We start from the raw sequence: 27,844 nt of genomic DNA, 5'->3' as shown, positions 1-27,844 counted from the left end.
TGCCATTGGCCTTCTTGGCAACAAGGGCACACTGCTGACTCATATCCAGCTTCTCGTCCACTGTCACCCCTAGGTCCTTTTCCGCAGAACTGCTGCCTAGCCATTCGGTCCCTAGTCTGTAGCGGTGCATTAGATTCTTCCATCCTAAGTGCAGGACCCTGCACTTATCCTTATTGAACCTCATCAGATTTCTTTTGGCCCAAACCTCCAATTTGTCTAGGTCCTTCTGTATCCTATCCCTCCCCTCCAGCGTATCTACCACTCCTCCCAGTTTAGTATCATCCGCAAATTTGCTGAGAGTGCAATCCACACCATCCTCCAGATCATTTATGAAGATATTGAACAAAACCGGCCCCAGGACCGACCCCTGGGGCACTCCACTTGACACCGGCTGCCAACTAGACATGGAGCCATTGATCACTACCCGTTGAGCCCGACAATCTAGCCAGCTTTCTACCCACCTTATAGTGCATTCATCCAGCCCATACTTCCTTAACTTGCTGACAAGAATACTGTGGGAGACCGTGTCAAAAGCTTTGCTAAAGTCAAGAAACAATACATCCACTGCTTTCCCTTCATCCACAGAACCAGTAATCTCATCATAAAAGGCGATTAGATTAGTCAGGCATGACCTTCCCTTGGTGAATCCATGCTGACTGTTCCTGATCACTTTCCTCTCATGTAAGTGCTTCAGGATTGATTCTTTGAGGACCTGCTCCATGACTTTTCCAGGGACTGAGGTGAGGCTGACTGGCCTGTAGTTCCCAGGATCCTCCTTCTTCCCTTTTTTAAAGATTGGCACTACATTAGCCTTTTTCCAGTCATCCGGGACTTCCCCCGTTCGCCACGAGTTTTCAAAGATAATGGCCAAGGGCTCTGCAATCACAGCCGCCAATTCCTTCAGCACTCTCGGATGCAACTCGTCCGGCCCCATGGACTTGTGCACGTCCAGCTTTTCTAAATAGTCCCTAACCACCTCTATCTCCACAGAGGGCTGGCCATCTCTTCCCCATTTTGTGATGCCCAGCGCAGCAGTCTGGGAGCTGACCTTGTTAGTGAAAACAGAGGCAAAAAAAGCATTGAGTACATTAGCTTTTTCCACATCCTCTGTCACTAGGTTGCCTCCCTCATTCAGTAAGGGGCCCACACTTTCCTTGGCTTTCTTCTTGTTGCCAACATACCTGAAGAAGCCCTTCTTGTTACTCTTAACATCTCTTGCTAGCTGCAGCTCCAGGTGCGATTTGGCCCTCCTGATATCTTTCCTACATGCCCGAGCAATATTTTTATACTCTTCCCTGGTCATATGTCCAACCTTGCACTTCTTGTAAGCTTCTTTTTTATGTTTAAGATCCGCTAGGATTTCACCATTAAGCCAAGCTGGTCGCCTGCCATATTTACTATTCTTTCGACTCATCGGGATAGTTTGTCCCTGTAACCTCAACAGGGATTCCTTGAAATACAGCCAGCTCTCCTGGACTCCCTTCCCCTTCATGTTAGTCCCCCAGGGGATCCTGGCCATCTGTTCCCTGAGGGAGTCGAAGTCTGCTTTCCTGAAGTCCAGGGTCCGTATCCTGCTGCTTACCTTTCTTCCCTGCGTCAGGATCCTGAACTCAACCAACTCATGGTCACTGCCTCCCAGATTCCCATCCACTTTTGCTTCCCCCACTAATTCTACCCGGTTTGTGAGCAGCAGGTCAAGAAAAGCGCCCCCCCTAGTTGGCTCCCCTAGCACTTGCACCAGGAAATTGTCCCCTACGCTTTCCAAAAACTTCCTGGATTGTCTATGCACCGCTGTATTGCTCTCCCAGCAGATATCAGGGAAATTAAAGTCACCCATGAGAATCAGGGCATGCGATCTAGTAGCTTCCGTGAGTTGCCGGAAGAAAGCCTCATCCACCTCATCCCCCTGGTCCGGTGGTCTATAGCAGACTCCCACCACTACATCACTCTTGTTGCACACACTTCTAAACTTAATCCAGAGACACTCAGGTTTTTCCACAGTTTCGTACCGGAGCTCTGAGCAGTCATACTGCTCCCTTACATACAGTGCTACTCCCCCACCTTTTCTGCCCTGCCTGTCCTTCCTGAACAGTTTATAACCATCCATGACTGTACTCCAGTCATGTGAGTTATCCCACCAAGTCTCTGTTATTCCAATCACGTCATAGTTCCTTGACATCACCAGGACCTCCAGTTCTCCCTGCTTGTTTCCAAGGCTTTGTGCATTTGTATATAAGCACTTGAGATAACCTGTTGATCGCCCCTCATTCCCAGTATGAGGCAGGAGCCCTCCCCTCACAGACATTCCTGCCTGTGCTTCCTCCCGGTATCCTGCTTTCCCACTTACCTCAGGGCTTTGGTCTCCTTCCCCCCGGTGAACCTAGTTTAAAGCCCTCCTCACTAGGTTAGCCAGCCTGCTGGCAAAGATGCTCTTCCCTCTCTTCGTAAGATGGAGCCCGTCTCTGCCCAGCACTCCTCCTTCATGGAACACCATCCCATGGTCAAAGAATCCAAAGCCTTCTCTCCGACACCACCTGCGTAGCCATTCGTTGACTTCCACGATTCGACGGTCCCTACCCAGGCCTTTTCCTTCCACGGGGAGGATGGACGAGAACACCACTTGCGCCTCCAACTCCTTTATCCTTCTTCCCAGAGCCACGTAGTCCGCAGTGATCCGCTCAAGGTCATTCTTGGCAGTATCATTGGTGCCCACGTGGAGAAGCAGGAAGGGGTAGCGATCCGAGGGCTTGATGAGTCTCGGCAGTCTCTCCGTCACATCGCGAATCTTAGCCCCCGGCAAGCAGCATATTTCTCCATGGTGCTTCAAGGACTGGTGGACCACCGCAACAGGTTTACAGGCATAAATGCAGAGTGATCCAGGAGGATCCACAATGCTAGGATCTTTTGGAACTCAGTAGTATTTAAATTAATGGAGAGAGGCTTCCAGGACCACTGTGAACATTGATGATATGGAAGTTGGTTTGGTTATTCTGGGAGACCTGGCTTATCCCCTGATGCTCTGGCTAATGAAGCTATATAGAGGCTGCTTGGACAAAAGGAAAGAACATTTTAACTATCATCTCAGTAGTTGCAGAATGGTAGTCAAATGTGCGTTTGGCTGTTGAAAGGCAGGTGGCACTCTTTATGGAATAGGTTTGAAACAGCAGAATTTTTTTTCCAACCATTGTAACTGCATGTTGTGTTTTGCACAATATTTGTGAGAGTAAAGAGGAAAGCCTGAAGGGTAGGTAGGAGGGTGAAGGGTGGAGACTTGCTCGGAGGTTTGAGCAGCCAGCAAGGTATCCTAAAGAACACAAACAGTCAGGGGGAATGCTGTAAGGGATGCCTGTTCGTGTTTTGAGTCCCCTGGCTGAACATGTTAGCCTATGGGGGTGGTACTGGGATGCAGACATTACAAGCATTGGAGTATTTAGTGTTCCCTATGTGCATTTGTAGAAACCATGCATTATTTCATTGTTAGTTAAATGATTTTCTGGGTTAACTGCAATGGTGGCTCATAATGAATGTTCTGTGAAGAGTTTTTATTACAAAACAATAAAAAAATCAATAATAAACTTTTAATGAAACCAATGGAAAAACAACATCTTTGTAGTTGGAAATACATTTAACTAACCAATTTATAAAATAACCAGCTATACACAAACCTTTAATGAATGCAACAGTAAGAACATTTAAAATACATCAAATGGGGGTGGGGGGGGGGCATAAAATTACAGGCGAGCAAACACCAGGCCTTTGGTTCTTCTTGTCTGCATGGGTTCTGGGTTAAGTGCCACAGCTCAAAATTATCAGTGGTGTTGCAGGGCTTGCTGTGGGGATGCAGTGGTTAGGGGTTGCTGCTGGTCCCAGTAGCCAGCATTGTCCAGGGGCTGAAGGACAGGGCTAGATTCCAAATTATGGGACTGCAGGGCTTGCTGGCCTAGCAGCAGCATGTTTTGCAGGAAGACGTTCTGGCTCAGGATCGTATCCATGAGCTACCTCTCATCTCTGTCTTTTTCCAGGCTCTCCTTTGCCATGGTGATGCTGTCGTTAGCCACAACCATTCTTTCCTTGGCCACTGTCATGATCTCCTGGGAGAGGTGCATTTCTTTCTCCCACTGGGTCCTCACCTACTGGCTCCACCTCTCAGTCAGCCTGGTTTTCCTGTGTGACTCAGCCATGAGTTCTGCAAACATGTCATGAATTTTCCTTTTTCTCCACCTCAGGCTGGTCAGCCTATAAGCAGTAGATAGAGGCCCTGTCCTTGATGGGTTGGCTGTTGCAGGTGCTGTGACTTATGGGAGTAGGGGGAAAATAACCCAGTCACTTATTGTTCATATCCCAGGCAAGTAATGAGAGCTTTTTTTAAAAGTATGTATATGTGATTTTACTCCCTGAGACTCTTCCCATTCTTTGGGGGAAACTCAGAGATAAGTGGCCTGCGTGTACAGAGGGTGCCTGGTCCATTTGGATTTCTGTATATTGTATCTGTTTTCATGCTGGTAGGGTTGGGGTGGTCAGAGCTATGTTCCCAGGTTGCTTTTGCAGTTTTTTTTGTGGGCTGGAGGCCCTCCTGTGGTGTTGGAGGTATAAAAAGGAGGTTGGGGAGGGTGTTGTTGGGAGCGAGCTAGATAGTAATCTTTCTACATCCCCTGTAGGCTATCCTCTTGACTCGCAATGATGTTAGGCTGAGGCAGGTGACGAGGAGGTTGAGAATGGCCTTTTTCAAAAAGGCAAAGGGCGGACCAGTGAGAGAAGCTCTAAAGCTATTCACCAGGATAGTTTTCCAGAAGTGCTGCAGAATTGGAAGGGGCTTGCAAGCTATACTGGGACCATGGGCATGCAACTATTCTTTATAATGTGCGAAATAAAACCGAGCAATTTCTCAGTCTTAATTTCTGCTGCATCTCCCTGACAGACATGGAGTAAAGGCAGAGAAAAGAAGTGAGGGTCCTGGCATGATTGCCAGCTCGAATACATTTTATAGGGCATTTGTACCTCAGTGGGGAGCAGTATTGTTTGTGCCTTGACCAGGCATCCAGTGTTCAGTTGTGCCTACTGTAAGCTACAAGAACTAAGCAAATTTCTCTTCCTGTAAGCAGGGTCTCAATACACTGTGGAATTTTGCACTAATGAATGCTTTCATTATTTGAATCTGCTGCAAGAGGATAGGTGGAGAGGGGGAGGAGTTCAGACTGTGGCTGTACTATGCTGGCAAGTGCCATTTTGAAACACCAAAAGACAGGGAGATGGAGGCTCTTAGCTCACAGTTGCCAACAATAATATTAAACGGTAAAGATAGGTACTTACATGCCAAAGTTCCCTTCCGAGGAATCTGACTCTTTTGGTCCTGGCCTGGGTTTCCAACTGGGACTCTGGCTCAGCCAGTGCAGGGAAGGAATCAGAGTCCATTGCAGCAGGGCAGGACTGGGTTTAGCTTTCCAGCTGGCTGTTGTCAGGGTGCTGAGTAGGCAGGCCACTCATCTGGTGTTAAACTGGACAGTCCTGCTTTTCTAGGGTTTGTCCCCAGTCTGGTACTGAGACAAAACCAGATGTGGTTTGATCTGATATTGGATGGGGGATGCCATTTTGAAGAACGCACAAGGTCACTTCCACCCGCTCAGCCTGTATCCCCAATGTCACCCACTCATGGCAGGTAATAGCCTTGACTGATCGGTAATAGCACATTCAAGGTCACCAAAGAAGAAGGTATCTGGGACAATAGGGTCTTTCAAACACTGGATGGAGAAAGAACACTGACCAACGAAAATAGGGAGGGAGCGGTGCTTTGGAGGAGCCCTGGCCAATGAGTGTGAGGCAGGGTGGAACTCCGGGGTATGTCCAACAGTGTGTTTTGGGGGTAGTACCCAGTGGCAGCAGTGGCCAGTGGGTGACAGGTGTGCGGTGGCTACGTAGTGAGCAACTTGGCATGCAGTACTGGGAGCTGCTGGCTAGAGGTGGAGAGAGACTCGGATCAGGGATACGGAGGAATGCACTCTTAAAAATGGAGTCACCTGTGCAGCATGACCTTGCACACATCATATGTGTAAGGTCAAACACAATGGGGGTGAGGTCACATCAGTGCGGATGGGACATGGTGTCCCTGGAAGTATCAGAACATCCAATATTCCGGGAATGAGTGAGTGACCACCCTAGTCCTGAGTCCCAAAAAGATCCCATCTCTCAGCGGGGCAGCTTTTCTCCAGCATCCTTTCGGGTAGGGGAGGGGTAGTTCCAGGGGGGGAGGGATACCTCAGGGGTTTGAGCATTGGCCTGCTAAACCCAGGGTTGTGAGTTCAATCTTGAGGGGGCCATTTAGGGATCTGGGGCAAAAATTGGGGATTGGTCCTGCTTTGAGCAGGGGATTGGACTAGATGACCTCCTGTGGTCCCTTCCAACCCTGATATTCTATGATTCATCCCCCGATGGATTGAGCCGGTCGGCCTCAGTGGAGGGTGAGGGGAGAGTGCACGCAGCAACTCCTAATAGTGCCTGGGATGGGTCATACTGTAATTGTGTAAAATCCTGTCCAGTGCATCAAAAAATCTTCCTCTGGATTCTCTTTTTATCCCTCCTTTCAATGTACTTTCTCCTGAGCTGCTTGTTCTTTATTTGAAACTGGTCGGCAACCTGGTCATGATCCCTTGCAGACATCTGCTTTTCAATGTCCACAGAACTGTCCTTTTGTCCTCTGGCTGGCCACAAGAGCTTCCTGACCCAATGCTTCTCCTAGATCAGTGGTTCTCAAAGCTGGTCCACCGCTTGTTCAGGGAAAGACCCTGGCGGGCCAGACCGGTTTGTTTACTTGCCATGTCAGCAGGTTCGGCCAATCGCGGCTCTCACTGGCCGCGGTTTGCCGCTCCCGGCCAATGGGGGCTGCGCGAAGCGGCATGGGCCATGGGATGTGCTGGCCGCCCTTCCCGCATCCCCCATTGGCCTGGAGCGGTGAACAACGGCCAGTGGGAGCCGCGATCGGCCGAACCTGCGGACCCAGCAGGTAAATAAACCGGCCCAGCCCGGCAGGGGCTTTCCCTGCACAAGTGGCAGACCAGCTTTGAGAACCACTGTCCTAGATGACAGTGAGATCTGGGGTCTCAGCATGGCTCCCCACAACTGCAGGTGGCATGTTGTGGGCCTTCGAGACTGCAATCCCAGTTGTATTGCCAGAAAGATACACTGAGATCCAGGAGCAAATGGGCAAAATCTGGCTCTGTGCCATCTTTTAAAGGGGGAAAGACCGTCATGGAAACTTTATCAGTGCAGTAAGCAGACAGATCAGTAACGGTCAACCTGCAAAGCCGTTGGAAGCATGCAAAAAGTGGTATTTATACTTTTCAAACATTTGTAGCCTCTTAATATATTCCCCCCGCTGCCGCCCCACACACTTCCTTAACTGTTGCTCAGCCAATGTGTACTATACTCACATATTTAGGTCTTTTAATCTCTCTCAAAAGTCAGTTCCTCAGGGCCCTGATCATTTGTGATTCTTTTCTAAATTCCATCCAGTTTTTCATATCTTTGATAGTGAGTGAGGTGTCCAGAACTGAAGGCAATATTCCATGTGCACTCATATCAGAAACACGTAGAAAGGATCTATATAATCTCTGCTTCATAATGTGATGTGACTCTGTATGCAACTCACATTTTATATAGTTTTGTTTTGCTACCATGTTGCATTGCAAACTCATGTCTAATTTACTATCCACTATCACATTTTGGAAAGGAATAATGCTGAAAGTGACCAAGTTTCTGCCTTGCATTAAATATCTGTGTTTCAGATTATTCTCCCCTAAACATACTTGTTTGCATTTTACAAGGTGAATCATTTGGTTATTTTTCTGACCAAGTTACTAACCTCTCTGCATGCCTTTGTATTTGTGTCCTTACTGATTTTTACTTCTTCTTTTAGATCACTTAATGAAGATACTGAACAAAACTTGACATAAATATTGATTTTTCTGCAGCTCAGCATCTCCAACAATTCTGAAACATATGGACTATTCTTCTTTCTGCAGCTTTGGGAGGCAGTTCAAAGCTGTAGTACAGCCCATGCTAGCCAGTCACACTCCCTTCTCTGGCCTGCTGCCAGATCTTCTGCCTCCACAGCAGCAAACTGGCAGTTCAGTTCTCTTTGCCAGCTTATTACTTTATCATATTTTCAGGCAGTAGTCAGCAGCCTTTCTCCTCCATCTCCTGGACTGGGTATGGAGTAGTCAGGTTGTCTCAGCCACCTCAGGTGGTCTCAGCCATCCCAGCACTGCAGCCGCTCACTGTCAGACTCTTTTGCTCCTCTTCAGGCATAGCAGAGCTGTCTCACAAGCACCGAGTTCAATCCAAGTGGTGGTGTATCTGCAAGGAAGCTATTATAGACTCTTCGGAGGGCAAATTGTGCCCTGCCTGTTCTCAGCCAACAGATCCTGGTACTGCTAGGGCACGGGAATGTTGGGTCCACACCCGTGCCCCAAGAGGCCGTGACTCCAAAACAGAAAAGTCTGATTTGGAGACGCAGACCAGAGGGAGGACTCGGAGATGCCAATGACAAGGAGGACTTCATCTGACCCAGGGCAGAACAAGACCCAAAAGAAACCCCCGCAACTCCTAAATGAGTCATAAATTCACTAAGCAGAGAAACGGCACTCATACTCAGCTCCCCTTCTTCCCAAATTGAACCATGGAACTCTGGCAATGAAACCCTATTCCCCAGGCAGTGGGAGTGCAACCCTGAGGGGGAGAACAGTGAGAGAGAGAGATCCACAGGGCTCAAGGAAATGTATAAAACAAACTGCAAAAGACCATGCCCTAGAAACAGCTGGGTGGCAACCGCTGAAAAGTTGGCCAAAAAAGGCTAAAAAATCCAGAAAGAGCAAAAAAGGGAAAGGAAAGGTATATAAAAAGATAACATACAGCAGGTATTCATCCTCTGCCTCAAACACCTCCTCTTTTACTGAGGAAGGGGACCTCTCAGATTGAGGCTCTGAGCAGAACGTGTGGGGGGGGGGGCGTGGAGGAGATAAAAAGGTTTTGGCCCTCTGAAGCATTTGAAACCATGTGCAAAAAGATCACATCCACAATCCAGATCCAACCTAAATAGGTGCTAGAAGACAGGTATCCCTTTAGGCTTGTCCTCTAAATCCTCTTCTGAGACAGCAATCCCACTGCACTCATCCTTCAAGGATGTGATCAGAAAAGAATAGGAAACCCCGAATAAGGGCAAACACATAAGCAGGTATACACTTAGGTATTACAAGTTGCAAGAGCCAAAAAATGCCATTAGATATACCAAAGGTCAGTGCTGCAGTGGCATCTCAGGTAAAATATATAGTAACCCCATATGAAAGGGGCTGAGGATTTCTTTCCCAAAGATCCAACTGATATAAAGGTGAAAGACATCCTGAAGAAGGAACTTTGAGGCTTCATTGACCACCCTTAGAGCATCTGTGGCAACTTTGCAAGAGCCACTGTGTCCTGGCTGGATGCCCTTAGTGCTATGAAAGAGATCATCCTGTCTTCTGGTCTACTCTTACGAAAATTTCCCTAGCTACAGATTTTGTGGCAGATGCGTCAATGGATGCGATGAGATTTTCAGCCAGGGACATGGCATCCACATCTGGATCCACAGCTGGAAGGTTGACATTCACTACAAAAATGTTCTGTGCTCATCTAAATTCACAGGCTCTCTTTTCTCTGGGGAAGAACTAGACATAATAGTGGCAGAAAGCTCTGCCAAACCAAAACAATCCCTTCTCTCAGTGCTCTAAAGAGGGACTACAAACCTAGCAACAAGGATTGTCAGTCCTCCCAAATAAAGGCACCGGAGGAAAGGCAACTGGTATATATGGAGAAAACCCTGGAATGGGGGATTGGGTGGTAAATCCAGAAGTGGTCCACTACCTCTTAGAGCCCAGTATGACAAAAAACATACATACCTCTATCCAAACTTGAATCTGCAAGGCAGAATTCTCCACTTCTCAGAATAATGGTTTTGACTGACCACAGAAGTGGGTGAGAGAGGTGGCATGTTGCAGATACTCCTCAATCTAAAGCCCCACCCTATCCCTTCTTCATCCAGTCCCCCATCTCAAAACAACAGCTCACAACTCGTACCCATCACTCCAATTTGGCTTTTCATCAGCTCCCAGGGTCTTCACCAAGATGCCTGTGGTAATAATAGCCAGACCTTAGGTCTCAGAAAACTCACCTGTTCCCTTTCTAGATGACATCTTGATTAGAGCTTCCACCCAAGCAGTGGCACTCAGTGCCACAGTCTGGATGCTGAATCAAGCATATGGATTTGTGATAAATACCAAGAAGAGCTCCTTGATTCCCTCCACAAAGATAGTTCATGTGGGAATGGAAATAGAAACTTATGCTCAAAGGTCTACCAATCACTGGACAAAATACCACGAGATCCAGAACCTGATATCCATGTTGCTAAATGCTAAATGCAAGACCGACCATAATGTCTACAGCTACTGGGCATCCTGGTTTCATGTTCAGGAATCAACTCATGAACATGGCCCCATTTTTCGTGGTTCAGGGCCTTGGAACTCTATTCTTCTCTTCCAGGCTAGCTTCAACACTAAAGGGCATCTGGATTAGGTTTAGCTTGTGGTGTGGAATACAACAAAAATCCCAAAGATCCTGGTATCCCAGTTATCCTGGGCTTTCTTCAGGAAGCTGATGAAAAAGGACGTTAGCCCAGCACAAAAGTGCACCAGGTGTCAGTTCTGAGTAACGATCTATTCTTGGGATCCTCTGATTCCTTGACAGAAAGCCCTCAAGTATCCAGATTTCTCTGAGTAGTCAGACTGGCTAAACTTGCAGTTAGATAACTACACACCCTTTTGAGCCACTGACATTAATATCTCTTCTACCTATCCATCAAAACCTGTTTTCTTGTAGCCATCATGTCTGCTAGATTAGTTTCTGAACTAGCAGCTTTATCCATGCAGGGACCCCACTTTGCGTTCCACGATAACAAGGCGGGGTTAAGAACCCCAGAATCATTCTTATCTAAGGTGAATTTGTCATCCCATGCCTCAGAGGAAATCCTTCTGTCTAAAGCCATGGCATCCAACAGAAAAGCTGTGGCACTCAGGCATTCAAAGAGCACTAAAGATCTATATGAAGCACAGCAAAATCAACAAGAAGATTGGGCTCCTTGTTTGCCTCCTTTCATCCTGAGTGTCAAGGACTCAGGATATCCAAGCTGTCACTAGCTAGATGCATCAAGCTGTGCTTCACAGAGGCATACAATATGTCAGGTACTCTTGTTCCATATGGAATCAAAGTACACTTCACAAGGCGATTCTATGGCGATTTCTTGGGCAGAAAGAGCTTGTGCTTTCCATGCAGAGATCTGCAGGGCAGTAACGTGGTAATCAGTTAACACCTTTATTAGGCATTTTAAAATGGACTTTCTGTCTTCTGTAGAAGCCTTCTTTGTCAGGAAGGCGCTGCAAGCAGTGGTCCTGTAATAGCATTGCCAGTCTAGGCAATTAACTCAGGGTGGGCTGGGGGAGGTCTTCTCTATTTCATTCTGTTTTTCTAATCCCTCCCTGCTTCTGTTCACTAATCCCCGTACATAATCATAATTGTGGGAGATACTGAGCTGCAGAATGGTAAATTTCTTATCTGATCATTTGCCTTCTGAAAGCAGCATCTCCCACCATTCTACCGTTCCTGGATGGCTTCTTAGCCAAAGGAATTTAATTTTGAGAGGTAGGCCTGTAGACTACTGTACATAGTTTACTGGTTGGCACTGAAGTTATTGTTACTAATCATATTCTACAAGTTTTTATACAGTTTTGGGAGGAATCATCTGGCAGCAGGCCAGAGAAGGGGTCGTGACTATCACAGGCTATGCTACAACTTTGAACTGCTTCCGAAACTGCAGACAGGAAGGGATAGCCCAGGTATAACAGAATTGTGGGAGACACTGCTAGCAGAATGGTACATTTCTTACCTGATAATTTCCTTTCTTGTGCCTTGCTAGAAACTTCCCTCCAATTTGATTCATTGTTAGTTAACATTACCCTTGTTTACCAGTCAGAAATTATGACAAATCATCATTTTTCTCCCTTCTAGTTAGCCAAATAACTCCTACGTCACTGGTAGGGCCAGCATGTTGGCCCTAAGGGTTAGCAGAGGAATGAACTAGATATCTAATAGAGCTTTGCTAACACTAATTTCAATGGCTGTGAAAACAGTTTATGTTTTCCATTAAACAAAGTGATATAAATCATTATCTAATGACTTGTTTCTCACTATTTAAACAGAAACGTAGTACTTTTGAGATCTAGCAGTGAACCACTTGTTACCAGTACCAAAATGTTCATTCCATGAATGATGTCAAGGTGTAACAGAACTAAGACACCATTAAAGCATGGAGCTAGTTGATCTGCCTTTACTGTGGATCCAGAAAGAAATGTGGAAAGTTTGTGCTTTTCTAGGGCCTGGGTATTGTCAGACCTTTACATTAAACTCACTAAATCTCCATAAATCTGTGGTACACTTTCACTTGCTTTCTAGACTTTGATGTTAACTAGCTCCAACAAATGCCTGCATTTATTGACACTAATTGGTTCTACAAAATAGGACACTAATTGCCTCTGGCTAGCCAATATTTTAAAAATCCATTATTATTTTATTTTGGATTAAAGTTTTTTTTTCTGTCTTGAAATATCTAGGTTGGATTCTGTATTAGGTTTGTTGGTCCTTGGAGAGGCTGCCAAATTAAACTTGTCCTGCTTGAAGGTTTTAATGGATCTAGTGAGAGATTTTATTTCAAGCTCTATGTCTCTTCAGAAGCAGGTAACAGCAGTACTAATTTAGATGTAGCAAGAAAATGTGTTTGTTACAAACACTAAATTGGATAGAAGCAAACCATTTATTTTCTTTACTATTTGAAACTGAAGGTCATGTTGATCTTAGTAGTTTGAGATGGGGATAGAATGAGCAGACCAGTTATTTCAATAGAATAAACATCTGGAAGAGTAATCTCCTATTCTTTAACCACTATGTGTGTCTGGTGAATGATTATTTTCTCTGCTATATGATGCACTCACTTCTGGGGAATTAATGTGACTAAATATGACATTAGATTAGAGTTTGTGACTCTGCTCCTATTGTATACTATACTGTTCTTTTGTTAGAACTTGGATTTTGTCAGACTTTCTAGATATTTGATGGAAGTTTTATATTTCTACTAACAGAAAGACAACTGCATGAGAAATCTATCATCCTGGCACTGGGAAATAGGCTACATATACACCACTGTGCTCAAAGACATTTGTTTAAGTGGTATTGCCTCAGATTTACAAAAGACAGCTTTTCTTGGATTCTGTGATTGTACAAAACCACCTAAGCATGCAGAAGAATTAAGTGGAGCAAGTTTTTTTGACCTTTTGCAATACAGTCCTTCACATGGTCCACATGACTGTAAGTACCAAATAAGCAAAAACAAAACAACCCTACCCCCCCCCCCCACACACACACATATTCCTGCCAATTTTACAAACATGGTAAGCATATTAAAAAGTTCAGCTACAGAAAACTCAATTTGGTGCCCCATCTTCACTTCCCTGAAAATTTGGGGATAATTTGCTACTTATTATTTGCCCTATGGTGTTCTTCTTAATATAGGTAATATAAGAATACAGGTGTATTAACTATATTGTATTTACATTGTAATTATTCTGAGTCATGTATTCTTAGATGAATAAGTGGTAGTTACCGGTATCAATGAACAAAAGCAAAGCACAACTGCACTGTAACTTCAATGTAACTACATGGTAGATTACAGTATACAGTATACTATTCCTGGCTCTTCCAATGGCCTGCTGCAGGACTCAGGCAAGTCACTTAAACTTCCTTGCCTCAGTTTCCCTATATGTAAAACAAAGGTAATAATACTGACCTCCATTTGTAAAGTGCTTTGAGATCCACTGATGAAAAGTGCTCCATATAAAAGAGCTAAGTATTATTATTCTTATGAACTGTGACCAAGAAATTAAATGCATAAGAAATTTGAAACAGAAGCTCCTCTCTCTTTGTGTAAACTCTCAAAATTACCCATTACCAATTCTTTTAACACCTTTAATTTATTTTACACTGAAAACATGGCACAGGGTGCAGAAAAGATTAATACACAGTAAAACCTCTCTCTTTCTACCAACAACAGTTTATATATATAATGGACATCTAAATATGTGGACACATGATTCATATGTGCACACAAGTGATTGCACATGATTATGTTTGCAAATACCATGATTGCATACATAGTTATACCATAGTTACATACAAAGTGGACAAAGATAGAAACGGCTGGTCACCTAATTATCCTTGGAATGTGCAATTGCAGGATCAGTGCCTGCAAATGGAGGACTTGCACACACTGTCATGGAAGCACTGTTGCATATGCATGTTATGTGCACATATCTGGGCTAAATACTTGAGTTTCTAGCCTAGTACATATGGTAGATTGGAGTGATTACATACTTTTCAAGGAAATAAAGGACAGGTGTATAGAAAAATACAGGATAAAACTTTCAGAGTAGCATCCGTGTTAGTCTGTATTCGCAAAAAGAAAAGGAGTACTCGTGGCATCTTAGAGACTAACCAATTTATTTGAGCATAAGCTTTATGCTCAGATAAATTGGTTAGTCTCTAAGGTGCCACTAGTACTCCTTTTCTTTTAGGATAAAACTTGTTTTTATGGGACAGCACTTCACAATATTGTATTCATGGACCAAAAACCTTATATTAGTATAATACTCTGTGACCCCTTTGCATTATTATTACTTTAAAACATGCATTTTATCTTATCAGATGCTTCTTAGTAGTTATCCTGAATTTACAATAACTCAGATAGCATCTGTTGCCATTAGAAGTTTTAACTACCCAGAGAACGCTATGCCCATGACAGATGCCAATGAAATCTGAATGAGTATAAATATTTTAATTTATTTTAAACTCTAAAAATTAATCTCCTTCATTCCTCCTACCACCACTTTTCTGTCACTACTGCACTACTCCATTTATACCTTATGCATAGTACACAGATATGCATTTATTGCAGGTAAATGATCATCTCCATCTTTTTAACACCCTTTCGAAGTTATTTACTCACTGCTCAGATCAATCAAAAGGCTTTGTATGTTTCTTTTTGTATCTCCTCCTGGGAAAGGTAGTAGTCCTCTGACTCCTTTCGTCATGGCTTTCAGGATCCATCCTCCTTTTCTTTTTGTCATATGTGCTCAGGGAAAAAATATGTTGCACAAAAAGCCTATTATTAACCATAGTATTTCTCGAATAGTCCTATGCACCCTAAATGATCTTCCCACATAGCAATGTCGGTGACATCTGTCATAAAAATAAAGTAAATATATGTATTTTTTATTTTGGAGACATTCTAAAAAGCCTCACCATCTTTACTTGTCAGGCTTAAAAAAAACATTATAAAAATTAACTTCTTAACAGCACAGCTGACCTGGATACATAAAACTTCACTGTTTTTTTCCCCCTGGTTTCCTTTTGAGACCATAAGAAATGCACTGAACTCGGGGTGCTGAGGAAAGAGGGATATAAGACAGATCTGTTACAGCCTCTTCCCCTCTAATGCTTTTCTGGTATGTTGGGATATATCATCACAATACACCAATCACTGCTGATGCCATTAAGGAACTTCCATGTGTGTTTCGTTCCATAGGGAAGCCCCAGAGCTGGGTGAGATTTGGAATTAGGAACCAGCCTGAGTTCAGCAAAGACACAAGAGATCAAAAGATGGGGGGAGTCAGAGTCAAGGGAAAGGGGTGAGAAACTGGCCTGGCCTGGAGATGCAAATGATTTTGGATTCAATTTGTGGGGAAACTAGAGGTATAGATTTTTGGAAGGCTATATCGGAGTGGGGGGGGGGGAGGTTAAGACAGTTGAAACAAGCAAATCATGTAAAGCACTCAGCTACTACAGCGAAGGGCATGATAAGGAAGCCTAGGTAGATAGAAAAATAGATTTTAAAAGGTTCAGGAACAGCGTTGTGGTTTGAACCACTTCTTATTTGATAAGAACTAACTGACCATCTGTAGTGTTCATGTCCCATGAATAATTTAGGCAAAAATGGACATTGAAGGACAGTGAAACCTGAGGACTAATTGACTGAACCCACTTATCTGGAAACAGGCAGGTGGACTTTAAGCTAATAATTATGTGCTTGAGAAAAGTGCCATGGAATTGTTAATGAACATACATTGTCAGAATATGGGCTTTACGTCTCTTCCAAAATATATCTGTATATGAGACACACACTATAGCACCCTACCATAATCACACAGTGTTAGGGCATTCTTTGAGTATTCATTCAGGGCAAAGAGTAACATCTACTGAATGTCTTACAGCTTCTAGGTTTATCCCTAGAGGTCTCCTATCAAACTAATGACCACCTCTGGCCCTGCTTAGCTAGTTAGACACGATGAGATGATACTCTGAGGCTCTCCATATAAACACAGTATATACACACGTACATCTGTAGATTTATGGCTTACAGTGGGACTGAGATACTGGGCCTGTCAAGGTTCCCAACACTGGGCACGTCTGTCTTACCACTTTGTCGAAAAGCTGAGCCTTCACATTCTTCCTGAGCTGGCACGGAGCAACATTATCTGGATTTGAACACCGTTTGGTAGCTCACAAAATAACTGAAGATGACAGGTCTCCCATCCATCATCACTGTCTCATCAATCATAGCAACACTTGCAGAGCTCTCATGAAGTGGTTATTAAACTCTAGCTTTGAAAGCCTGTCCTCTGCATTTACACCAGCATCGCTACATAGAGACTCCTGAAAGGCTAAAGTCATGATCAAGGGAAGATAAAAATCAAAGAAAAGTGTCACATTGATTTCTGAAAGTAAAAGAGTAGACCTTTTAGAAAGTTATACATTCCTACCTCTTTTTTATCCCCAAGAGAATCTATCACTGTGGAATAAGCATGCTAAAATCAAATCTAATTTTTTTTTTGGACACTATTAACCGAGAACATTGTAATTGGGTTTTTTCTTCTTGTTATAAAATGTGTTTGCACTTTTAGGAAATTAAGATAGAATATAAAGATTTATCTTAAGTCAGTGTAAATCTTCAAAACATGCTACTATGGTCCTTCACCACAGAAGACAGATCCTCAGGAAGAGATACAAACAGCAGCAATGAGAAAAAGGCAAGCTAAAAACACTGTCACCTTGTGGTAATACACATAACATAGCCCTAGAACAGTTATGTCTCGATGATACAGAAACCTATTACTGCATATACAGTCTACTTGTATTTTAATATACACATTACATATACAGGACTATTGACCCACTTGATCTCCCCCCTAGTTAAAATTTTCCAACGTGGTGTGGCCAACTGTGGTATGGCCTTCCAGGACCCTGCCAACAATCTCAAGCAATAGGACTATACACCTATTCAACCTAGAGGGAGTCGTCCCAAGGGGAGATGCATATAGTAATCTCAATAGATGTAGAAATAAAACCCATTATCATAGAATCATAGAATATCAGGGTTGGAAGGGACCTCAGGAGGTCATCTAGTCCAACCCCCTGCTCAAAGCAGGACCAATCCCCAACTAAATCATCCCAGCCAGGGCTTTGTCAAGCCTGACCTTGAAAACCTCTAAGGAAGGAGATTCTACCACCTCCCTAGGAAACCCATTCCAGTGCTTCACCACCCTCCTAGTGAAAAAGTTTTTCCTAATATCCAACCTAAACCTCCCCCACTGCAACTTGAGACCATTACTCCTTGTTCTGTCATCTGCTACCACTGAGAACAGTCTAGATCCATCCTCTTTGAAACCCCCCTCAGATAGTTGAAAGCAGCTATCAAATCTCCCTCATTCTTCTCTTCTGCAGACTAAACAATCCCAGTTCCCTCAGCCTCTCCTCATAAGTCATGTGCTTCAGCCCCCTAATCATTTTTGTTGCCCTCCGCTGGATGCTTTCCAATTTTTCCACATCCTTCTTGTAGTGTGGGGCCCGAAACTGGACACAGTACTCCAGATGAGGCCTCACCAATGTCAAATAGAAGGGAATGATCACGTCCCTCGATCTGCTGGCAATGCCCCTACTTATACAGCCCAAAATGCCGTTAGCCTTCTTGGCAACAAGAGCACACTCTTGACTCATATTCAGCTTCTCGTCCACTCTAACCCCTAGGTCCTTTTCTGCAGAACTGCTGCCTAGCCATTCGGTCCCTAGTCTGTAGCAGTGCATAGGATTCTTCTGTCCTAAGTGCAGGACTCTGCACTTGTCCTTGTTGAACCTCATCAGATTTCTTTCGGCCCAATCCTCTAATTTGTCTAGGTCCCTCTGTATTCTATCCCTACCCTCCAACGTATCTACCACTCCTCCCAGTTTAGTGTCATCTGCAAACTTGCTGAGGGTGCAGTCCATGCCATCCTCCAGATCATTAATGAAGATATTGAAAAAAACCAGCCCCAGGACTGACCCTTGGGGCACTCCGCTTGATACCGGCTGCCAACCAGACATGGAGCCATTGATCACTACCCGTTGAGCCCGACGATCTAGCCAGCTTTCTATACACTTTACAGTCCATTCGTCCAGTCCATACTTCTTTAACTTGCTGGCAAGAGTACTGTGGGAGACCGTATCAAAAGCTTTGCTAAAGTCAAGGAACAACACATCCACTGCTTTCCCTTCATCCACAGAGTCAGTTATCTCGTCATAGAAGGCAATCAAGTTAGTCAGGCATGACTTGCCCTTGGTGAATCCATGCTGACTGTTCCTGATCACTTTCCTCTCGTGTAAGTGCTTCAGGATTGATTCCTTGAGGACCTGCTCCATGATTTTTCCAGGGACTGAGGTGAGGCTGACTGGCCTGTAGTTCCCAGGATCCTCCTTATAAATACCTATAAGGCAGTGATTCTCAACTTTTTTCATACTATGACCCCATGCTGTAACAGAAAAAAAATTCAGTAGCGCTCCTCCCATAAATTTCAGCAGCCTCTCCCATCTCACCAATCAGAAAGTGAGGGTGATAGGAACTCTCTGTGATTTAAGGCCAAATTCTGAAATCCTTACTCAGTTTTCATTTAAGTCTTACTTGGACAAACTCCTATTCAGATCAGTGAGAAGTCTCTTTGTGTATCCAATCCAGTATCCTGATGCTGCTGGGAAATCACACAACCGGTTACCATCAAGAAGGCAGCTCTGTTCTAGCCTAGCCCAATTCTCAGCTTGTGTAAGGTAAAGAAAGGGATGCCTCAACACATTAGTTTCACTACAGCAGCTCTCTCTTCATCACCTCACTTCTTCAAACCTTAGCTAGCCAGTTCTCTGCTAGATTATGCTGGGACTCTTTTCTTGTCTCCTCCTCCCTCCTGCTGGGGGGCTCCATTGCCATTCTGACAAAAGGGGTTTTTCCTGGTCCGCTTCCACACTATGCATTCAGTTGGCTCCTATATCTCACACTGCTCATGGCTTGGTGTCAATCCACTCTGTCCAGGAAGGACCCACTCAGCGAGACTGCCAAGATGTCTAACAAAGATGGAGTTGGGTAGGCCCTGCTCCTTCTGGGTGTGTCTTTTCTCCATGTTCCCAGTGTGTTCCTTGGCCTCACTTTTGGCAACTCCCTAGAAGATTTCATTGGAATAGCTAGCAATGCATATGGCCAGAAGAGGTATTTTCCTAGTCTGTTGTTCTCAGATCAAGTGCTGACATGCTTATGGGCATCATTATCTATTCCAGCTAAGGTTTGCAGTCAGTCCAGCTGTATGTCATTTGTTTCAGTCAGCAAATGTATGTTTTATAAATATTCACAACTGCTGATTGTGTGAGGACAGGTATATGAATACAGCCACAAATCCTGGACTTGAGTTCAACTGTCCAGTTATAAATATTCCTCTGAGCCAACTTGTCTTCCTGGCAAATCACAGGAGTCCACAAGTGAAGAAACAGAGACCATCCAAATCAAAATATATAGGAAAAGAAACCAACAAGTGGGCCAACCCAATCACTTGTCTGCTCTTGACTGCCTGGCATGCTCGCCCCAACACAACAAGAATTTGTTTGGGGGTCAGATGGTGAAATATTTTGATTTGAAAATGGCAATTTCATGAGAATTTTTTAGACTTAAGAAGTACGTAGTCTTGTACGAAATGTAGCTGCCCTTAAAATCCCTGTGGCTGCATTTTTCTTTCAGCTATGGTGTCAGAATTAAATAACAAATGTCTAGAAAATATTGATCTGAGTGTTGCAACACTGAGTTTCACTGCCTATACCACAGCACTTTGCTATCTTTCCTGTACAGTTCAAACATTTGCTAAAACTATTAATCACTGTTGTATATAATTAGGTAGTGTCAGTACTCTCCTAGGTGCTTTACAGAAATGTGGGAAGACAAACTCCCTGCCCCAAGCGTTTACATTCTGAATAGGCAATATATAATTGCAGGGTGGATAGGATGGGATTTAACAAAAACCTGTATTTAACTAGTCAAGCACAGAACACATCAGGTTAATTCCATGATTTAATATATATTTATTTATCTCTGCAGGGTGGAGTGGAGATTACAGGCCTTTTGATAATGTAAACTGTTGCCAAGTTTTTAAAAGTTGGGTGCCTAAAGTTAGGCTTCTAAATCCATACTTAAGTGCCTAAATAAGTGGCCTCGTTTTTCAGATTGCTATTTTGAGGGTTTAGGTGCTGTTCCTCTATATAAGAGTGCATTACATTGTAACTAACTCACCTAAGCTTCGCTCAGAGAGTAAATTCCTGAGCCAGGATAAAATCCACAGCTCCTGCTTCACTCCCTGTTGCCTTATCTCCTGGACCATTCCATTTTTTTCTAATTGCATATTAGGATTTTTTCCTATAATGTTTATGTAAAAATATCTTTAGAAAGTTTTTAAGTGACAAAGTTAACATCTGCTCAAGCTAGCACAGCTGCCTTTCAGGAAGGCATAGAGAAAAATCAACTGCCATTTTGCCTGTGCTCCATGCTATATCAGAAGGCAGCAGAATTTGTAAACATTGATTAAGAGTTCAGCCTCTTTCATTTTCAGAGAGGTCAGTGTGTGGGAAAAATGTGTCTCATTTAAAATTTACTTGATACAGTAATTGTCTTGACTCTTGCATTAGAATTGCATTGGGGTGATACAGCTGTTGCTGAATTACCATTGACATTTTTGTCTTCAGTGCATGCTAAATTAACAATATGTTAAAAGACCAGAAAATGGAATAACCAGAAAACTCAGAATGGTTCTTTTCAGGTCCCTTAAATGGCTAATGATTCTTTCTTTCTTTCTTTCTTTCTTTCTTTCTTTTTAGGGACTTCTGTTGCTGGGGCTTTATACATTTTTGCCAGAATAGTCACTTGGTTAGCTGTCAGAAGCAGATTTCCTTTCAATATATTTAAAGCAACATTTTTGAAAGCTGCCACTAGGTCATCCAAAGCAGAACAGAAGAGTGCCTTGTGATGCTGCAGGGGACCTGGATGAGTAGTTTTATAACAGTCAGGTTTCTCAGCAAATGTCTAGACATGATTATTAGATTGCAGTCCACTTTTTATGACAGTTCTAACTTACTGCCATCTGTCTTTATAAGCAGAATTATATATATATATATATATATATATATATATATTTGCATTGACTGTGTGCCATTTGGGTGCAATAAGTTCTCACAAATCTTCTTCTTTGAGAAGACCGTAGCAGAGTTTAAATCAACAAGAAAAGAGCCACATGGCTCACTTGTTAAATCATCAATGGCTTTTAAAAAGGAATTGTGACTTGCTGGAGTATAGTTGGCTGAATGCTTTTATTATTTGTAATTTATCTTGTGGGTTTTAGAGCAAACCATATTCAGACTGATGATTCTTCTGTTGTGCTGGTAATATATTGTTCCTTGTTGAACAAAGATTTAGAGCTTGTAAAGAGAGATGGTTTGTGCAAAACACTTATCTTTTATGAAAGTGAGATATATTGATAGTGAATGCTACATAATGGCTACATTTTCACCATTGTATTTTGCTATTAATTATCATCTTTATGATAGCACCTACAGTCTGCACACACTCAGGAACACACTGCACACAGCCCCATGAGCTCATAATCTAAGCCTTGTATCCTGTAAATTGATCTGATCGGGGGGAGGGAGAAGACTTCTGTTCCTTGAATATCCCCATTGACTTCAAGGTACATATTATATACTTTGTCAAAAATGGTTAAATACACATCAGCTATACTCAGCAGCCCAAGCTATCCATTATTAGTTGGTCAAAGCTCTATTTCTGATTTAATATTGTTCAGCTAATGTATTATTCAACAGATATTGGTGAAATTAGACTAATATATTTACAAATATGTTTTCTGTGATTTTCTCCACCTCTGATGCTTGTAGCTAAATCTATTTATTTATACAGCAATCATACTTAAAAAGTTTCTTCAACTATCAGGGATATTTCTGCTTTCAGTTGATTTCCCAGCTAAGAACTGGAATGTCTCTGAAAGCAGCAGAATTTCCAAATGAAGGAAACTTAACTTCAACTGCTGTAATTGTGTGTGTGCATACCATTTGTATGTGTTCAGTGTATATGTGCAATTTGAATTCCCAGAGAAAAGTCAATTGTAGTTAGCAAATTAATAATTGAAATGCCTGGACACTGAGAGCTAAGGTTAAACTTACCATAAAGTACATAAATCCACAGCTAATGTACCCAAACTACCAAACTTTGTCCCTTTGACAATCCCAACCTCTCATCTACCCTTCTTTTTTTCTTTTATAGCTGCTTTGTAAGATGTGATGTTGGATCACATCCAAAAGCTACAGTTTATATTCTCATGGAGTACCCTCCATCAATTTGGAGAGAACTACCAAGTAGTCCACTGGCTCCCATTCATTTCAGGATTCCATTTACAAATTTACCTCCTTAATTTTAAAACCTTCCATGGAGTTGATCCAGCCTCTTCATGGACCTTTTTGTTCTCAAATCCCTGCTCCACACCCTCTTTAAATCTTGTACTTGACCTGTCTGTTCCTTCATGCAATCTGCCCACTATGGGCAGGGGAGGCTTTGCTGCAATTCCTGTAATCTGGAACAACCTTCCTGTAGCTCTCTGCTCATACTAGTATTCTCTCTGGTTGAAAATCTTTTGTAAACACGCACACTGCCTCTTCCTTTGCCTAAATTTCTTAATTTCTCTCATGCCCCTGTGTTCATTTATTAATTTTAACATAGTTACAAGGTGTAAAGCCTTTTGGGATAGTTTGTATGAAAGACCCTCTACAAAACAAAATTGGATTGTATATACGTCCTGCATGGTGTCATTTATTTTTTCTTATAGTTTGCATGATCTCTTTCTCATCTAATTAATTTTCCAGTGTTTGTTTTGTGTTCTCTTCCTATAATTATCAGTCACACCATGATTTTTGGTTCTCTGTATACCTTGTATTTGCTTTAGTGCAATATAATTTACACATTCACCTTATAATTCATGGTTGAAAGAACAGATTCAGTGAATACTTTCTTTACAAGGCACTGGCTACTAAGTGTCCTCTATAGCTTTGGTTTCAGATCCACTTTTGAAGGTCTTCAGTGCAACTACTTAAAGTCTTACTGGATTTACGTAATTCAGACAAAATGGATTTGTGTCTCCTCACTGTTTTTGAAGTACATTCGTTGTACTTCAGCCTCTGACGCTTTGTGCTTGAGGTCTCTGGGCCAAGTTCTGCTCTTAGTTACACTGACTCACTGTTTTGTGCCTGTTATCCATGCTGACTTATCAGTTATCCAGAATCTTGTTAATCAGGTTCATACCATTTGTGCTAGTTTTAAATTCTCTCAGGCTGACCTTCAAGCTGCAGATCTCCATGATGGTAACAACTTGGGTAACAGAGTTGTCCCCTAGCAATCAATAATCCTCAAATTGCAAACAACTCATCGCTTGCTTTTGGGACCTGTGCTTGACCACTAGTACACGTGAAGGGATATAATGCTCAAAACCAATGATTACCTTCAAAAATAGGAAATACAGTAGTGTTTTCTGGAACTGATCAATGATTTAATAATACCATTTGCGTATACATACATTCATTCATATAATTTTATGTTTTTTTGTGTTGTTAGACCTGAATGTTTTGGGGTCTAGTGTCCAAAAGATTCAGAATAATACTTTTATTTCCAATAGCTTTAAGCTATGCATATTTTATGTTTGTAAGATACAGCCTACAATAGTGTGGGTTTGTTCCAGAGTTCATGCTACATTAATCTCAATTCTAACAAGGGCAACTAAATCTCTTATTTAATATTTATAAATCTGAATATTTTGTGCACAGTTCCCTTAAAAATACTCCAGTCCTCTTCTTCCTTAAATTCACTAGGAATACACAGTGGCACTGGCTTCTATAAAAAACTGTCTCCGATCTTGATACAGCAAGGTACTCAGCACCATCTGCCAATTGCTAAGCCTTCTGAGCTCTTGTTGACTTCAAAGGGAATCAAACATGCTACTGAGCACCTTTCAGGAGGCACTCAGCAGACTGCAGGACCAGGCTGCTAGATAGCAAGTGAGCATTACCTCATTATTTGAAATGTCCCTTAGACTACTTATAAGGGCGTGTAGGGGACATTATGAATGTGGAGGTAGTGTTATTTAAGACAACATGGGAAAGGTTTTCAGGGCAACCACTGTAATTTAACTTGTTTGGTTCCTTTGACACTTTAAATGCTTTTATGCTTATCTGAAGTCTTCTACCTTCTGTTCCGAACAGAAAAGGGAATGGCAGTATTTTTTCATAAGAGCTGAACAATAGTGCACTGAGATCAAATCATTTTGCAAGTCTGGAATACTGTAATGGAGACTTATTTCCATTAGCGGGCTTAGGCATCTTAACTTGATACTTAATCCCTTCCACTCCAATTCCCCCTCCTTTCCCAGACACCGCCCCCCTCCCCCCCCCCCCCACACACAGTTTTCTTAGTCAGACTCACATATGCCAACAAAATCTGTGATCTAAGAGATTTGATTATTCTGTTCCAAAATCAAGTATCCCCTGTAGGATGGCTGAATTCACTAAGCCAAGCTCTCTGCAACGCTTCCCACAAAAACCTAAAGCATACTTTTCTGTATTATATAAACTCTGCATTTAATAAAGGTTTTCTGTTTCTTTGTCTCTTCCTAAAATAGATTAATCTGATACCAAAATTGTTACATGTACCACATGCTAAAATATAATTATTTGCAGGTGAAGAACTATTCTGGGTTATTCGCTATGGTGTTGTTTACAATCTCGTTGTGATGTGCAATGAACTCTGTGGGGATGTGAGTCGAGAAGGCTTAAGGAATGCAGTATGGAAAGCTTTACAGAAACAAAAGAACAATGAAAAGGATAGCCGAGTCCTGGAAGCCATAAAAGTAGCTGAGGTATGTATAAAATCTAGTAACTGGAATAGACCATCACTCCAGCTGGTCACCAGTGCATCATAATCTAAACACTTATTTTTAGAGTGAAAAAATGAGGGTGCCTTTAATTAAAGGAGCAATCTCTGAGCCGTGACTGGTAGCAAATGCATAGGTTAGTGGTATTGGTCTCTGCAGCCTACTTTGATATTTGTCAAAATGTGGAGGTACTTTAATTTAAAATAGGTTTTAAAGGGTTACTGTTTAGGTAAAAATTGACTTATTTTAAGTTTGATACAGCAAAGAATATACTTTGGCTTCTAAATCCCTTAATATTTCGATTGGTTTTTTTATATAGCCTCCATGTTATTCAAACACACCAAAAATAGTGAATGAGTTTCTCTGTCTGGTTTTCTGGTCAGCAGTTAACTATTATTAGTGATCTTTACAGTCCTGCCAATATTGCTGGTGGCTGATGCCTAGGCAGGAATAAGACACTGCTATACTCCCTTTTGCTCAGATAGAAACAAAAGACGAAAAAGAATCATTGTGTTTTCTAAGGTTCAATCCAGCTCCCATGGCAATCAGTGTTAAAACTGCTATGGATCTCAACAGTGTGGGATTATTTATTCTGTGAACGACGTTATTGCCTAGAGTCCCCAGGTGAGATCAGGTCCCCATTGTGCTAGCTACTGTACAAACACATAGTAAGAGGCAGTCCCTGCCTCAAAGAGTTTACACTTCAAGTAGACAAGAGAAACAAAGGGTGGGGGAAAGGGTGTATTATCCCCATTTTACAGATGTGGAACATAGACTCCGAGATAAAATGACTTGCCCAAGATCACACAGGAGGGTCTGTGGGAGGGTGAGGAATTGAACCCAGGACCCTGAATCCCAATCAAATGCTTTTATCACAAGACTGTACCTTTTTAAAAAAAATCCCAAACATCAGTGCTCACTAGACAATACCTCTGAGTTGTGTAACATTTCAAGGGGCACCAGGCAGTGTTATCTCCTATAGACATCATTGTTAACTCTATCCACTGAGCCTTTGAAAGTAGTTCTTCAGAGTTAATGAAGAAAGGAAATCAGGGGACTTAACAGGGTGAACAAGGAGCAAAAAAATCTTCTAAATGCTGATGCTGATATTTTATTTAACTTAATGAAAACAGATGATTTCATTCTGTAACTTCTTAAACTGTCAGCTATATTTGGCTATATCTCAGAGCAGAACATTAAACTGGAAACAATGTCTGTCAATATCTAGAGGGTCTAGTCTATCACATTTTATCCACAGAATAGAAGTAGGTAAAAGGGTAACATCACTGGGACTTAAGAATTTGGCAATTATTTTTTCAAGTGTGCTTTAGAGGAATGTAGACTCCATTCTTCATAATATAGAAACAGAATTACAGAAGTGGGATAAGTTACAGTTAAGACAGGTAAGGAAGATAAATGTGTTGAAAATGGTGCCTGCAGAAAAGTTAAATTATGTATTAAATTCTCTGCCCAGTCCTATTATCTTAGGAAATTAGATAAGAATGTCCGATTTATTTAACTGTGATGAAAATAGGCCTAGGAGATTAAGTACTGAAATCTTTGATAGCCTAGAGAACACAAGGGGATTTGTCAGCTATTCACTAGATATTCTTGGACATTTGCCTTTGCCCAACATAATTAAGGCATATTGTTTACCTTTTCCTGCACACGTGCATGTGGAGTGAGGGGGTGGGTGCGTGGGGGGCAGGGGAGGGAAGGAATGCTTAGACTAGCACTCCTTGAATGCAGGTGGTAGGTAGTTTCACACCCAGCAGCAACCCACAATGATAAGGAGCATGATGAACTGGGCTTGAGGAACGACCATGGCCCCTCCCACTTCACATGCATACTAGCATCTCGCAGCAGGTACAAGGAGAGGATAGTGGTGTATGGGAGGGAATATATAATATACCTTTTACTAGCAGGAATAAGGAACATTATCCAGCATGCTTCCCACAGTGTTCTGAGAGATCCTCTCAGCAAAAACTACAGAGCACTTCCATTCAGCTGCTACAGGTACACCTACACACAGCACTCACCCTGGGATCAAGGCAACAGTATGTTCCTGAAGCTAACTAGCACCTCAGCACAAATAGAGATCAAAAAGGTAAATTTCCCTACTTCATTTTCAGTGAACCACATTACAAGATAATTGATAATGGCCTACTTGTATGTGTACAGAAGATCTCCTGTGGACCATGCTTAGAGGTGTGGCACATGACAACCTTTGCCTAAAGATGAATAATATAATCTTTATTAATTAAATTCAGGTATGGTGTGAGCAGCTGCGACTTCTATTGAAGTCAATGGGCAATGTTCGTTCCTACACTAAATTTTTGTCCTTATAGGAAGAAAATAGTTTCTCTAGGAATAATATTTTCCACCCTTGTCAG

The 27,844-nt window shown here is 42.5% G+C and overlaps 1 protein-coding gene across 1 annotated transcript in view; it reads left to right on the top strand.

The window, feature by feature from the left end:
- The window catches only part of TMEM232 (transmembrane protein 232), a 136,802-nt gene that overhangs the window by 58,541 nt on the left and 50,417 nt on the right, over positions 1-27,844 (top strand). Inside the window, exons 9-11 of the mRNA XM_027817834.3 lie at positions 12,690-12,813; positions 13,215-13,440; positions 25,258-25,436. Of these exons, the coding sequence (XP_027673635.2) occupies positions 12,690-12,813; positions 13,215-13,440; positions 25,258-25,436 (529 nt within the window). The remainder of the gene's footprint in view (positions 1-12,689; positions 12,814-13,214; positions 13,441-25,257; positions 25,437-27,844) is intronic.

Source organism: Chelonia mydas, chromosome 5, assembly GCF_015237465.2.
Source record: "Chelonia mydas isolate rCheMyd1 chromosome 5, rCheMyd1.pri.v2, whole genome shotgun sequence".
In the NCBI taxonomy this organism is placed as follows: Eukaryota; Metazoa; Chordata; order Testudines; family Cheloniidae; genus Chelonia; species Chelonia mydas.
Note: the sequence above shows the minus strand (reverse complement) of the source record. Positions and strands in the feature narration are given on the sequence as shown.